Raw genomic sequence first — 14,292 nt, 5'->3', positions numbered from 1 at the left:
TCTTATCAATTCCCATCCCTAGGCAGCCACGGCAGGGGTTATGACGCTGTTTGATGATAGAGTTCAAGAGCATCAGCTAGATAAGGCAGGGGTTATGATGCTGTTTGAATCATACACATGGCTCATGTGGTTAACATATGTGCTCTGTAAAGACATACTGTATGTGTCCTCAGCAGCCATGGTCAGCTTTCCTCCACGACACAATTTAAAAGAAATGTTTGACCAGGGCACAAGTTTGTCGGAAATCTGCCACCTCGGTTCACCTCGGCGAAATGTAGTTTACTGTACAAGTTCCAAACAACAACATCCTCCCTCTTAATAATACTGCAAACGCCCCGAAATGGACTTAGACTGTCTGACACTGGCTGTTGTGTTTCTGCATGCGGGTACGGTTCAAAGAGGCAGCCACCAAGAGACACAAAGTTGAAAATCCACACCCCTAGAACACCCCTAGAACACCCCTGGCCCCTCCCCTAGAACCCCCCTGGCCCCTCCCCTAGAACACCCGTGGCCCCTCCCCTAAAACACCCCTGGCCCCTCCCCTAGAACACCCCTGGCCCCTCCCCTAGAACACCCCTGGCCCCTCCCCTAGAACACCCCTGGCCCCTCCCCTAGAACACCCCCCGCCCCTCCCCTAGAACACCCCCCGCCCCTCCCCTAGAACCCCCCCCGCCCCTCCCCTAGAACACCCCTGGCCCCTCCCCTAGAACACTCCCCCGGCCCCTCCCCTAGAACACCCCCCCGGCCCCTCCCCTAGAACACCCCCCCGGCCCCTCCCCTAGAACACCCCTGGCCCCTCCCCTAGAACACCCCTGGCCCCTCCCCTAGAACACCCCCCGCCCCTCCCCTAGAACACCCCCCCGCCCCTCCCCTAGAACACCCCCCCGCCCCTCCCCTAGAACACCCCCCGCCCCTCCCCTAGAACACCCCCCGCCCCTCCCCTAGAACACCCCCCCGCCCCTCCCCTAGAACACCCCCCCGCCCCTCCCCTAGAACACCCCCCGCCCCTCCCCTAGAACACCCCCCCGCCCCTCCCCTAGAACACCCCCCCGCCCCTCCCCTAGAACACCCCCCGCCCCTCCCCTAGAACACCCCCCCGCCCCTCCCCTAGAACACCCCCCGCCCCTCCCCTAGAACACCCCCCGGCCCTCCCCTAGAACACCCCCCCGCCCCTCCCCTAGAACACCCCCCACCCCTCCCCTAGAACAGCCCCCGGCCCCTCCCCTAGAACACCCCCTCGCCCCTCCCCTAGAACAGCCCCCGCCCCTCCCCTAGAACCCCCCCCCGCCCCTCCCCTAGAACACCCCTGGCCCCTCCCCTAGAACACCCCCCTGGCCCCTCCCCTAGAACACCCCCCCGCCCCTCCCCTAGAACACCCCCCCGCCCCTCCCCTAGAACACCCCCCCGCCCCTCCCCTAGAACACCCCTGGCCCCTCCCCTAGAACACCCCCCTGGCCCCTCCCCTAGAACACCCCCCCGCCCCTCCCCTAGAACACCCCCCCGCCCCTCCCCTAGAACACCCCCCGCCCCTCCCCTAGAACACCCCCCGCCCCTCCCCTAGAACACTCCCCGCCCCTCCCCTAGAACACTCCCCGCCCCTCCCCTAGAACACCCCCCGCCCCTCCCCTAGAACACCCCCCACCCCTCCCCTAGAACACCCCCCTGGCCCCTCCCCTAGAACAACCCCCTGGCCCTCCCCTAGAACACCCCCCCCGGCCCTCCCCTAGAACACCCCCCTGGCCCCTCCCCTAGAACACCCCCCGCCCCTCCCCTAGAACACCCCCCGCCCCTCCCCGAACACCCCGCCGTCCCTCCCCTAGAACACCCCCCGCCCCTCCCCGAACACCCCCCGCCCCTCCCCTAGAACACCCCCCTGGCCCCTCCCCTAGAACACCCCCCCGCCCCTCCCTTAGAACAGCCCCCCACCCCTCCCCTAGAACACTCCCCGCCCCTCCCCTAGAACACCCCCCCCGCCCCTCCCCTAGAACACCCCCCTGGCCCCTCCCCTAGAACACCCCCCTGGCCCTCCCCTAGAACACCCCCCGCCCCTCCCCTAGAACACCCCCCGCCCCTCCCCTAGAACACCCCCCGCCCCTCCCCGAACACCCCGCCGTCCCTCCCCTAGAACACCCCCCGCCCCTCCCCTAGAACACCCCCCGCCCCACCCCTAGAACAGCCCTGGCCCCTCCCCTAGAACAGCCCCCCGGCCCCTCACCTAGAACACCCCCCCGCCCCTCCCCTAGAACACCCCCCCGGCCCCTCCCCTAGAACACCCCCCCGCCCCTCCCCTAGAACAGCCCCCCCGCCGCTCCCCTAGAACAGCCCAGCAGTAACAACATGATCATATGCAAGCAGAGTGTCGGGGAGGACACATTTTCTGTTCGTGAACAGCGTTCGTAAATAAAATATTTCTCTCAAGGGGCCTCATTCCCCCGACCGCTACCGATAAAACACGGTCGTTAAAATGATTAGGAAGCTTTTAGAAACCTTGAATGTCACATAGTGGACCTTTAAATTCAAATACAGTATCATTGCTTTTTCTATTACTATTCCCGTAAGAAGCACCGTAATGCATAGTACTGTCTAAGCACAGGAAGTTCACAGAAGGTGTTGAAAGCAGTGAAAAGCCATTCAATTACTGCTGACAAAACGTTAAGCTTATTAAGACATATAAGAGAACTAGATGTGCTACAGAAACAGCTACATAAACATACCTCATCATTAAATTGTCACCATGGCAATTGTGCGGATCTAACCGTAATTAGATTATTGTGTGAGGTAAACAATGACTACCTGACGAGAAAAATACATTAAAAAAGCCTTTTTGCATCAGTGTATACCAACCAAACGATGTTTCAGAACACACTTTTTCACTTTTCAACACTTTTACATTATCATGGTCTCATTTGCAGCAATAGCATCGCAGTGCCTTTGGAGTAGTTCTTGGTTCTATGTGCTGAAAAGCGCTAATGGTCTTTCTTTGTTAATTAACCTGCTTATCGCTAGAGCTAGAGCGAACACCTGCCACTTTACCAGGTGTTGTTAGGGAGGTATATAATCTACCTCTCCCATGAGCTTGATGCATGGATCCACGCCTACCTGACTCAAACTGTTCCTATAGGAAGATTACTGGTACTTGCCAAGGTGTCACTAGGGAAGGATGTCGTTAAGAATGAATTCCCTCACAGGAACTTTTGTGTCATTTTCACTTTTTCTCTCTCCTCTCTCGCTCTCTCTCTTACTCCCTTGCTTGCTGTCACTCTCTCTCTCTCGCTCTCCCTCCCTCTCCTCTATCTCATTATACTGAAGTTAGCAAACATTAGAACCATTACTTTCTCAAAGGAGAAATCTTCAGACTCTTTTGTATTTCTCTCTCTCTATTTCTTTCTCCCTCTTTCTCTCTCTGTCTCACTCCCTCCTTCTGTCTCTCTGTCTTTCTCTCTCTCTCTCTCTCTGTCTCTGTCTGTCTCTCTCTCTCTCACTCTCATTCTCTCGAAGAATAAATCTTTACACACATAGATAATTGAGTAACATCTAATTTGTCTTCCTTTAGCCAATAAGGTATCTGGGCGGTGTTAAAAATGTATGAGCTCTCATGAATTATTAATTCATACTTAATTACAACCGACACTTAGCCTGGTGGAAATTAATGATGTTTTGAGTGCGGACACAGCAATTGGAATTGTTATGGAATAGTTAAATTTATTCTAATAGCTGTCTCATAGCTGTCAGTCTGGTGGAATTCCTGGGTGAACTTTACATTATGTGCATAATTGCTGGCAGACCAACCCATTCGTCAAGGTGACGTTTCCCATTAGTCTTTACTCCGTGATGCATATGCATGTGTGAGCGTGTGTGTGTGTGTGTGAGAGTGTGTGTGTGTGTGAGAGTGTGTGTGTGTGTGTGTGTGCGTGTATGTGTGCATGCGTGCATGTGTTTGTGTGTGTGTTTGCGTGTGTGTGTAAGTGACTCCCTCGTCTTCAGTGGTCGTTCTGTGAGCTTTATCCCCGAGGCTATCTATCTATCTATATACGTATGTGGTTACCATGGTGACAGTCTGTCTGTCTGTCTGTCTGTCTGTCTGTCAGTAATATCTATCTATCTATCTATCTATATACGTATGTGGTTACCATGGTGACAGTCTGTCTGTCTGTCTGTCTGTCTGTCTGTCTGTCTATAATATCTATCTATCTATCTATCTATCTATATACGTATGTGGTTACCATGGTGACAGTCTGTCTGTCTGTCTGTCTATAATATCTATCTATCTATCTATCTACCTATCTATCTATCTACCTATCTATCTACCTATCTATCTATCTATCCTATCTATCTATCTATCTACCTACCTACCTACCTACCTACCTACCCATGTATCTATCTATCTACATGTGGTGACGGTGACAGTGGCAGACACATACATGTGGTTGTGGTGACCATGGCGACAGACACATACATGTGGTGACCAATGGCGACAGGTCCATACAGTAGGTGACAGTAGGTACGTACGCGTGGTGACGGTGGCGGACACGGGCTGGCTGCGTCCCTGGTCCTTCAGGGCCAGCAGGTTGACGGTGTACTCCTCCCCGGGCCTCAGCCCCGTCTGGTGGAAGGAGGTGATGGTGCTGGGCAGCTGGGCCGTCATCCCTCCATCATTGTCCTGGAAGAACCACAAGACAGCCTCCCTGAGTCACTCCGTTTGTATCACAGAGGCCAGGGGATATAGTTGTGTGGTTGTTGTTGTTGTTGTTGTTGTTGTTGTTGTTGTTTTGTTAAGCTTATTATTATAATTTTTTGGGAAAACTGTTTTTATTTGGGGTTTTCAATTTTATATAGAGGGCACAAACAAAACAATACAACGACAAGGACAATATTAAACATACACAGCAAGAACCCCAGAGTTGATTGAAACCCCCACAGAACCCAGACAGGACCACTGGAACTGTGAAGACTCGTGGAAGCCCAATCAACTCCCCCCCCCCACCTCCCCCGCTGCACATAGAGTAAACAGTCACAGTACATACACTAGGGGTTTGGAGAAAATAAAAATAAATAAAAGCAATAATAAATAAAAAAACAAACAGAACATGTCGCTCAGATATATTTATATTAGAATTAAGGTATGGACGTAGATATCATTACATTACATTACATTATTGTCGTCTAGCATAGGCCTTCATCCAAAGCGACCCACCCAAAACCCCACCAAACGAGTACCCTGGAGTCAGATAGCATAGTGCATACATTTACCAAGCAAGAATCCTTAGGGGAAACCTTGCAGTAAGGAAGATGACAAGGCAGGTCCAATATATTTTAAGTAGGGGTCCCAAGTTTGGTAGAAACTGTCCGTCTTGGAGTGTAACATGCAAGTGATATATTCATTGGGAATGCAGTCCATTATGATATTATGATATTATGCCAAGATTTTTGGGAGGGTGGAGCTTCCTTTATCCAGTATAGCAGAATGTTTTTCCTTGCGGAAAATGTTAAGAGGTTGAACAACCTTTGGTGTTTGGCATTCGAGATCTGGCGATCCGGAGTGCCAAGGATGAGACACCTAGGGTCCAATCCCACCGAGACATTGAACATAATTGAGAGTTCATTAACAACATTAGTCCAGTAGCTTTGAATTTTTGGACAAGACCAGAAATAATGAAAGATATTACCAACATTGGATTTACATTTGCAGCAGAGTGGTGAGGAGTTGTAAAGCATTTCTGCTTTATTGGGATAGAGCATGTAGAGATTGATAGGAAGGATGGGTGAGAGAGAGGAGGATAGAGACAGTAGAGACTGACAGGAAGGATGGGTGAGAGAGAGGAGGATAGAGACAGTAGAGACTGACAGGAAGGATGGGTGAGAGAGAGAGAGGAGGATAGAGACAGTAGAGACTGACAGGAAGGATGGGTGAGAGAGAGGAGGATAGAGACAGTAGAGACTGACAGGAAGGATGGGTGAGAGAGAGGAGGATAGAGACAGTAGAGACTGACAGGAAGGATGGGTTAGAGAGAGGAGGGTAGAGACAGTAGAGACTGACAGGAAGGATGGGTGAGAGAGAGATGAGGATAGAGACAGTAGACTGACAGGAAGGATGGGTGAGAGAGAGGAGGATAGAGACAGTAGAGACTGACAGGAAGGATGGGTGAGAGAGAGGAGGATAGAGACAGTAGAGACTGACAGGAAGGATGGGTGAGAGAGAGAGGAGGATAGAGAGAGTAGAGACTGACAGGAAAGATGGGTGAGAGAGAGAGGAGGATAGAGACAGTAGAGACTGACAGGAAGGATGGGTGAGAGAGAGGAGGATAGAGACAGTAGAGACTGACAGGAAGGATGGGTGAGAGAGAGGAGGATAGAGACAGTAGAGACTGACAGGAAGGATGGGTGAGAGAGAGGAGGATAGAGACAGTAGAGACTGACAGGAAGGATGGGTGAGAGAGAGAGGAGGATAGAGACGGTAGAGACTGACAGGAAGGATGGGTGAGAGAGAGGAGGGTAGAGACAGTAGAGACTGACAGGAAGGATGGGTTAGAGAGAGGAGGGTAGAGACAGTAGAGACTGACAGGAAGGATGGGTGAGAGAGAGGAGGATAGAGACAGTAGAGATTGACAGGAAGGACGGGTGAGAGAGAGGAGGATAGAAACAGTAGAGACTGACAGGAAGGATGGGTGAGAGAGAGGAGGGTAGAGACAGTAGAGACTGACAGGAAGGATGGGTGAGAGAGAGGAGGGTAGAGACAGTAGAGACTGACAGGAAGGATGGGTGAGAGAGAGGAGGGTAGAGACAGTAGAGACTGACAGGAAGGATGGGTGAGAGAGAGGAGGATAGAGACAGTAGATATTGACAGGAAGGATGGGTGAGAGAGAGGAGGACAGAGACAGTAGAGACTGACAGGAAGGATGGGTGAGAGAGAGGAGGATAGAGACAGTAGACTGACAGGAAGGATGGGTTAGAGAGAGGAGGATAGAGACAGTAGAGACTGACAGGAAGGATGGGTGAGAGAGAGAGGAGGATAGAGACAGTAGAGATTGACAGGAAGGATGGGTGAGAGAGAGGAGGATAGAGACAGTAGAGACTGACAGGAAGGATGGGAGAGAGAAAGGAGGATAGAGACAGGAGAGATTGGGTGAGAGAGAGAGAGAGAGAGAGAGAGAGAGAGAGAGAGAGAGAGAGAGAGAGAGAGAGAGAGAGAGAGAGGGGGGGATGACATGTGGGATAGGTCGATGGCCAGAATCGAACCAGGGACCTTGCGATGACACGCCATGCGGCCAGAGATACTCTATACAACCCTGGGCCTTGAGGGGGATGGAGTTAGTCCGTGTTTCTGTCCCAAATAGTTATCATTATGTAATCACTATGTAATAAAATGTGTTTCGGAAGTAAACAACAGTTAACAAGAGGGGACGGTGCAACCGAAAGACACATCGATTTTGATAATATAATATGCTATTGATGTTTCTTGAGAAAGTCGCACCGGATGGAGCTACCGTCACACCTGACGGAACCAATCAACCGATCGTCAAGAGCTCGATTAGCCGATTCAAGCGTGTCAGTGCTCTGCTGGAGCACAGACCCACAGCGCTCTGGCTCTCCTGGACCAGTGAGTGAGCGTCCATGGTGAGTTTCTATCAGTCTGATTCTACGAGGGCTGCGTTCAGCAGGCCACAAAGTTGCGGGAGGTCGTTGTGGTCCTCTGTGGCTCCGTTGGTAGAGCATGGTGCTAGCAACGCTTCGATTCACGCTGGGTCGGCTGGGACCATACCGAAAAATAGACGCACTTACTGCATTATTGATTTGAATGACTGGATACTCGATAGTGACATTAGCATTAGCCTAATACTGCAGGCAGCTGATGTATCAAGTCACAGAAGCAGAGCTGCACAGGTAAATCAGTTCCGTTCCCTGCATTACAACGTGCCCGTCCACCTCCACCAGCCTCCACCAGCCTCCACCAGCCTCCACCAGCCTCCCCCCCTGAAGCAAATGTTGCAGAGCCAGCTTGTGTGTGAGCCAAGCTAACAGTTGAAGGCGTGGGGGTGAGTCACACGGGGGAGACCTTCATCTCTCTGAGCTGCTGGCACTGTGAACTCTTGTTTGTCCCTTGCTGCAGCTCTTTCCGCGAAACATCCATTACGATATTGTCAAAAATTCAGGGGGTTGGGAGGGGGAGTGGGGGGAAGGAGTGGGGGGGAGCGGGGCAGTGCGGGGGTGTACTTTTGGATTAAATCCACAGCAGGGGTGGAGGCTGCAGACTTCTAATGTGATTTCCCAGGTGGCGACGCAGTGGTTTGAACCCGGTCCTCCGAAGGGACGGGTAGAGGGAGAGGGGCGGGGCTAGGAGTGGGAAAGGGGCGGGGCTAGAGCGTAGCCGACACAAGCTCTCCATTGCAACCTCAAAGATGCCGATAGAACTCTGTGGCCTGGGGTGGTCCAGTTGTCTAGCACCACGGTCTACAGTGCACACATGACTAGGACATGATCACCAGCACCTGCACTTTATCTTAGACACCACTTGAAGGGCCATGTGCAATATTCGAAAACACCACTTGAAGGGTTATGTGCAATATATATTTATACCAAATGATGCCATGTCCAGGTGGAAACTGCTGCCAATGTCACTCAATGTTTGTTGCTGTCCTGTTGTTTACTTTGTCTACTGTATGTTGTATGTATCGTCACTGTTGCACTTGAAGCATGAAAGTACCATGCCCAAGACAAATTTCCCCTCGGGGACAATAAAGTACAATCAATCAAAATCAATCAATAATGCCCATGTCGGCATGGGTTCAAATCCGGCCCATGCCCTGCTGACATGCCCTCTTCTTCTCCTTACTTTCCTGTCTGTCTTCACTATATCTGTCCAATAAAATGAAAAAAATTAGTGGCACTGCCCCATTACTTTAAAAAAATAAATAATTCAACTCTGACCGAACGCTCCTGTTTCTCCCATTCTCTCTTTGTATTCAAAGCCTGTCAGCCCCCCCCGCTCCACCCCCCTCGCCTTGCCCCTTCAAAAGACCTTTCAGACTTTGTTTGTGGACCACAGCGTTTTATGTTCTTCCTGTTGTTGTTTTTTTGTGTTCATCTAAAAGCTTTAAGAGCTTCAGCCCTCAGACAGGCTTTCCCTCAGCTGACCGGGGAGAGAGAGCAGCACCTAAAGGAGGGAGCTAATTACGGAGAGAGGGAGAGGGGGATGAGAGCACCTGGCGTTTAAAGGGGGGAATTAAAGGAAAAGAGCACCGCTGACTTTGAACCTGTGAGCGATGGATGAGGCTGGTGTTGGGAGTCGGGCGACAGACGTCTCTCTCTGCTTTGTTAATCCGCTTAATCGTCAATGAGCTTTAGGACAGACAATCCCTTGTCTAATTTGGAGTTGAACGGTGAGGAATCCAAACAGTCAACTGCCAATTCCATCTTGTAAACTGTCCAAACTAACGGCTAGCTATGGATGGGGCATATAAAAACACCATAACACTTTATTTCACGGTCCAATAGCCACTGGTACCAGGTCTATCTTGATCTTCACGATGAATCCACCAAATAGTTATTATTATGTAATAACTATATAATAAAATGTGTTTCGAAAGGGGGACGGTGAAACAAAGTACACATTGATTTCGATGTGGCAGTATGATATTGATGTTTTTTGAGAAGGTCTTCTGAGAGGGAACCCAACTGAGCTGGAAATGACAGGTTTGTAATGTTGTAATGTTGTTTACTGTTTAGGATAACAAGCTCCCCTGAATCCTCCGTCTTCCACTTTCTGTGCTGAATGTTTTCACGTTCAGATATTACATTTCTGGAATTTAACAGACGTCTTTATCCAAAGCGGCTTACAACAAATTCATTTGACTAAGTAAGTGAATCATCTATGCACCAGTCATAGCAGGAAAAGGTAATCTATGCTCGGGCCAGGGGCCATTGGCAGTCGTAGTGGTAGGAGAAGGAAGTTTTTTTTTAATGTGTTTATCCCTATGGGCACTACATGCTCTTCTACTAGTTTTTCTTGCCAAGATTTTTGGCTTCAGAACTCCGGCATGTAAAAGACAGAAAGAAAGTTGGATAGTGTTGGGTTGTTGTTGTTACACAACTTCTGTTTGGTTCCAAGGTAGTTTCGTTCAGATCTCATGGGCATGAGACGATTGAAGAACTGTCCCTCCTGAGACATGGACTTCTCCTCTACCGCCCCGGTCTACAGTTTCTCTACTGTAAAACAAACATTCTTCCTTCTTCTAGCACTACCACTGCCAACGGCCCCTGGTCGGAGCATAGATCACTTTTTCCTGCTATGACTGGTGGATAGATGATTCACTTACTTAGTCAAATGTATTTGTTGCTTCGGATAAAGGTGTCTGATAAATTCCAAAAATGTAAATGTAAGATTTGTTGGAGATTCTGAGATATGAAGTGACCTAAATCACCTTCATCTGAACCTGATTCTCCAACTGACATCGCATCGCACATTATATTCGCACATTATATTATATAGTATATTTCACTACAGTAAACACAATCTAATATGTTTATATACATTATATTCACACATTTGACTATATATATATATATATATCACTACAGTAAACACAATCAAAATCACATCGTGGAAGACCCGCCCACCCAGGCCCCGACTGGCACAGCCTTATCGGTGTGTGAACGTCCCGCAGGATTTATTCAAACGTTGTTGGTGCGGTTTGAAAAATGAATCAATCCACATTGGCGGGGGGGGGGGGGGAGGCAGGAGGGGGGCTCGACCTCGTAGCAAAAACGAGGGAACGTTACCTTGGGGATGAAGCTGATCTCCCAGCCGTCGAAGGAGAAGAAGAAGGGCTGCCAGTGCACCTCCACCGACGTCTCGGTGATGGATCTGAAGAGTAACCCGGCCGGATTGGAGAGATCTGGAAGGCACAGGCAGAGATGTATTATAGCCCTCCATCTTGTTGTGTGCTCGATAAATCACTCTGTCTTACAGAGGCGACACAATCTCCCCCCCCCCCCCCCGGGGGAGCAGGCCGAGGGGAGAGGGGACCACACCCGGGGGACGCCCCGCTGTGTTACTGTCAGAGAAGAGCCACGGGCGGCCCCCCCCGCAAACCTGCAGTCCAACTGTGGAATGATGTTGTTTACACTTACTCCACGTTACGTCCTCTGTGTGTGCAGGTGTGCGTGTGCAGGTGTGTGTGTGTAGGTGTGTGCTCGCGCATGAGTGTGTGTGTGTGTGTGTATGTGTGTGTGTGTGTGTGTGTGGAAATAGGTGTGTTTTGGTCTAAAAAAAGACAAAAAAGATTGAAGAGTTGGGTGGGTATGTCTCGAGATATACAAAAGTATTATCATTAAAACGATGATGTCTCAATTACATTCTTTGTACATTTTCTTTGGGTTCCAAACGAAAAGATTCACTTTCGTGATTAAATAAGTCATAAGTAATAAGATATCTGGCACAATTAGAGGCGTATACTTCATTCTTGTCAAGTTCAACTCCGTCCTACTTGCCACATGCTGGGGCCAGAAGTAGCTTCTAAAGTCATTATTTTCTTTTATTAGGATAGCCAATCAGCATCCTCCCATGACAGATAACGGAACTTCCTCTCAGAAAGAAAAGAAAGATCCTAAACATTTCTGGGCAAGAGAGTTTTGCTTACGCCTGAGGAGAAGGAAGTGGAGGTTAAAAGCTTGGTAGGGATGTGCCAGCCTGGCAGGGATACCCATCGGGTGGTACAAGCCTAATCACATCCTGTTGGCAAAGACGGGCCTCCTCTACTCCTTCCAAGGAATTAGTTGTAAGAGTGTGTGTCTGTGTTAGTGTGTGTGTGTGTGTGTGTGTGTGTGTGTGTGTAGTCACTCAAACTTTTCCTGTCCGAAGTCCAACTCCAACTAACAAATATGTATGTGTGTCTGTGTGTGTGTATGTTTATGAGGGAGTGTGTGTGGGTGTGTGTGTGTGTGTGTGTTTATGAGTGAGTGTGTGTGTGTGTGTGTATGTTTATGATTGTGTGTGTATATGTTTATGAGGGAGTGTGTGTGGGTGTGTGTGTGTGTATGTTTATGAGGGAGTGTGTGTGTGTGTGTGTGTATGTTTATGAGGGAGTGTGTGTGTGTGTGTATGTTTATGAGGGAGTGTGTCCATCTGTGAGTCTTTGGGTCGCTCTTCATACATAACAGAGCCCTCCATCACAAGACACAGGAACAGGACAGTCGCCAGGCCTGGACTGGCCATCTGGCATACTGGGCATTTGCCCGGTGGGCCACGGTAGTTTTGGGCCGAGCCGACCGGCCCCAAAAAAAAAAAGCCGAAAGCTACCATCGAACGGCCCATAAATCGAAAGCTACCATTGAACGGCCCATAAATCAGAGACAGCGGCCCATTGGTCAATGTTCTATACAGACACTGGGCTGGCCCAATCAACAGAGAGAAGGGGGGGGGGGGGGGTCAGGGGTCACGCACGCACGCAGCACCAGACCTCCGTCTCAGTTTCGCGGTAGTTTTGGTCCGAGCCGGCCGCAAAGTAAATTTTGTTATCCTGGATAGTTACTAGATAGATACTGAGAGAGATGGAGCGCAAAAGCACACTAAAACGGAAGGGAGGCTGGGAAAAACTTAGGGAGAAAAACAAGAAGAAACTCGAGGCAGATGCTGCCAAATGTGTAAACATTAGGGACATGTTTGCTGCACCCTCAAGTTTACCACAGCAGCAACAGCAACAGATTGAAGAGGAGGCTGGCAGGGAGGAGCGGGAGCAGGGTACAGAACAGATACAGAGGATAGAGAGGATACAGAAGAAGCGGGGCCGAGTCAGCCTGTAACCGTTGACCCGGTAAGGAAAATATAGGTAGCTGTGTAGGGGTGTAACGGATCACCCCCCACGGTTCGGCACGCATGTGTACCGCGGATCAATTGCAAAATGTAACCAAGTAATAATATTACTTAATATTAGTTAATATCCCTTGTAAATCACAATGTAGAGTTGCCATGAAAAGATAGACGCGACAGTTGCGTGCTTGTTTTACTCTAAAGCGCAATGATAGGTTGATAATGGGAAAAAAAATCTAGAACAACAAGGCTGCGTTCGTAAATTCGCTCTGGAATCTGATCACTGAGTACACTGGTCTACTTGCACTGGTACCATTGCTTACTGTATGTAGTCGTCTTTGTAGTGGTTTGGGGGAATACTACAGTTTGTCATATGACTGTACAGCACAGTATATAAGACGAGTATATAAGGCAAGTATTTTTGTGCTGGTGGGTGTGGTCCGACCGATTGGGGTGGGCCTGTCTGGGCCAAAAATGCCGGGGCCTAATTTTTGTCCCAGTCCAGCCCTGACAGTCGCCATAGTAACACCTCACACCTCCAACAACTAATCGTTAAAGAAGAAGAAGAAGAAGAAGAAGAAGAACAAAAAGAAAAAGACATTAAAAAATGAATAAAAACACGCCGATGTTGCTGGTACTCACAGGTGGACTGCATGGTGTTGGTGGGCACGCTGATGGTGTCGTTGACCACGGCGTACACAGTGATGCTGTACTCCAGGCCCGCCTGCAGGTCTCTGATGCTGCAGGCCGTGGTGTTCCCCGGCACCCTGATCTCCATCTGCACCCCCCCGGGGGTGTTGGCCGTGTAGGTGATCAGGTAGTCCGTCAGCACCGCCGACCCCTCCCACTCCAGGTCGATGGTACGCTCCGTCACCCCGCGCACGCGCAGGTTCATGGCCGGAGCCACTGGGGGGAGGGGGGAGGGTAGATGGTGTTTGTTTGTTGTGGATGAAATGTTTGAATACATATCACTTATTAAACAAACACACACGCACACACACACACACACTCACACACACGGATGTTTGCACACGCACGCACGCAACACACTGACTCTGGGGGGTATACATCTAGTGTACACCCCCAACATAATATGTATGTGAGTGGCTGTGCCGAAATAGACTACATTTGTCTAAGTAAGTAAATCATCTATGAAGAAGAAGGAGTGGGTTGAGTGGTTTGGGGGGGGGTGGGGGTTAGTTTTATGGGGTGTCGTAGCCCTGCCCACCTCTCTGTAATCCAAACCCCTTTACCCCCTCTACCCGTGCATGTATTCCTCTACCCGTGCATGTATTCACGTATTCGCCACACGTTTCGCGTTGCACTTGTTGGCGATTCAGCTGCACGTCGAGGAGTATCGCCAGTCACTCGGAAAGAGGAGATAAACAACGGCAGGCGAAGGCTGTTCTTGTTGACTTAGAGATACACCCACTGTCACCGCAGACTGGTGTGTGTGTGTGTGTGTGTGTGTGTGTGTGTGTGTGCAC

At 50.0% G+C, this 14,292-nt stretch overlaps 1 protein-coding gene across 1 annotated transcript in view; it reads right to left on the bottom strand.

Moving 5' to 3' along the window:
- The window catches only part of tnr (tenascin R (restrictin, janusin)), a gene marked incomplete at both ends in the record, with an annotated part of 63,904 nt that overhangs the window by 39,507 nt on the left and 10,105 nt on the right, over positions 1-14,292 (bottom strand). Inside the window, 3 exons of the mRNA XM_080546890.1 lie at positions 4,510-4,660; positions 10,777-10,892; positions 13,448-13,711. Of these exons, the coding sequence (XP_080403016.1) occupies positions 4,510-4,660; positions 10,777-10,892; positions 13,448-13,711 (531 nt within the window). The remainder of the gene's footprint in view (positions 1-4,509; positions 4,661-10,776; positions 10,893-13,447; positions 13,712-14,292) is intronic.

Source organism: Nansenia antarctica (assembly GCF_963989245.1).
Source record: "Nansenia antarctica genome assembly, chromosome: 16".
Classification (NCBI taxonomy): domain Eukaryota; kingdom Metazoa; phylum Chordata; class Actinopteri; order Argentiniformes; family Microstomatidae; genus Nansenia; species Nansenia antarctica.
This window is presented reverse-complemented; position numbering and strand designations above follow the sequence as displayed.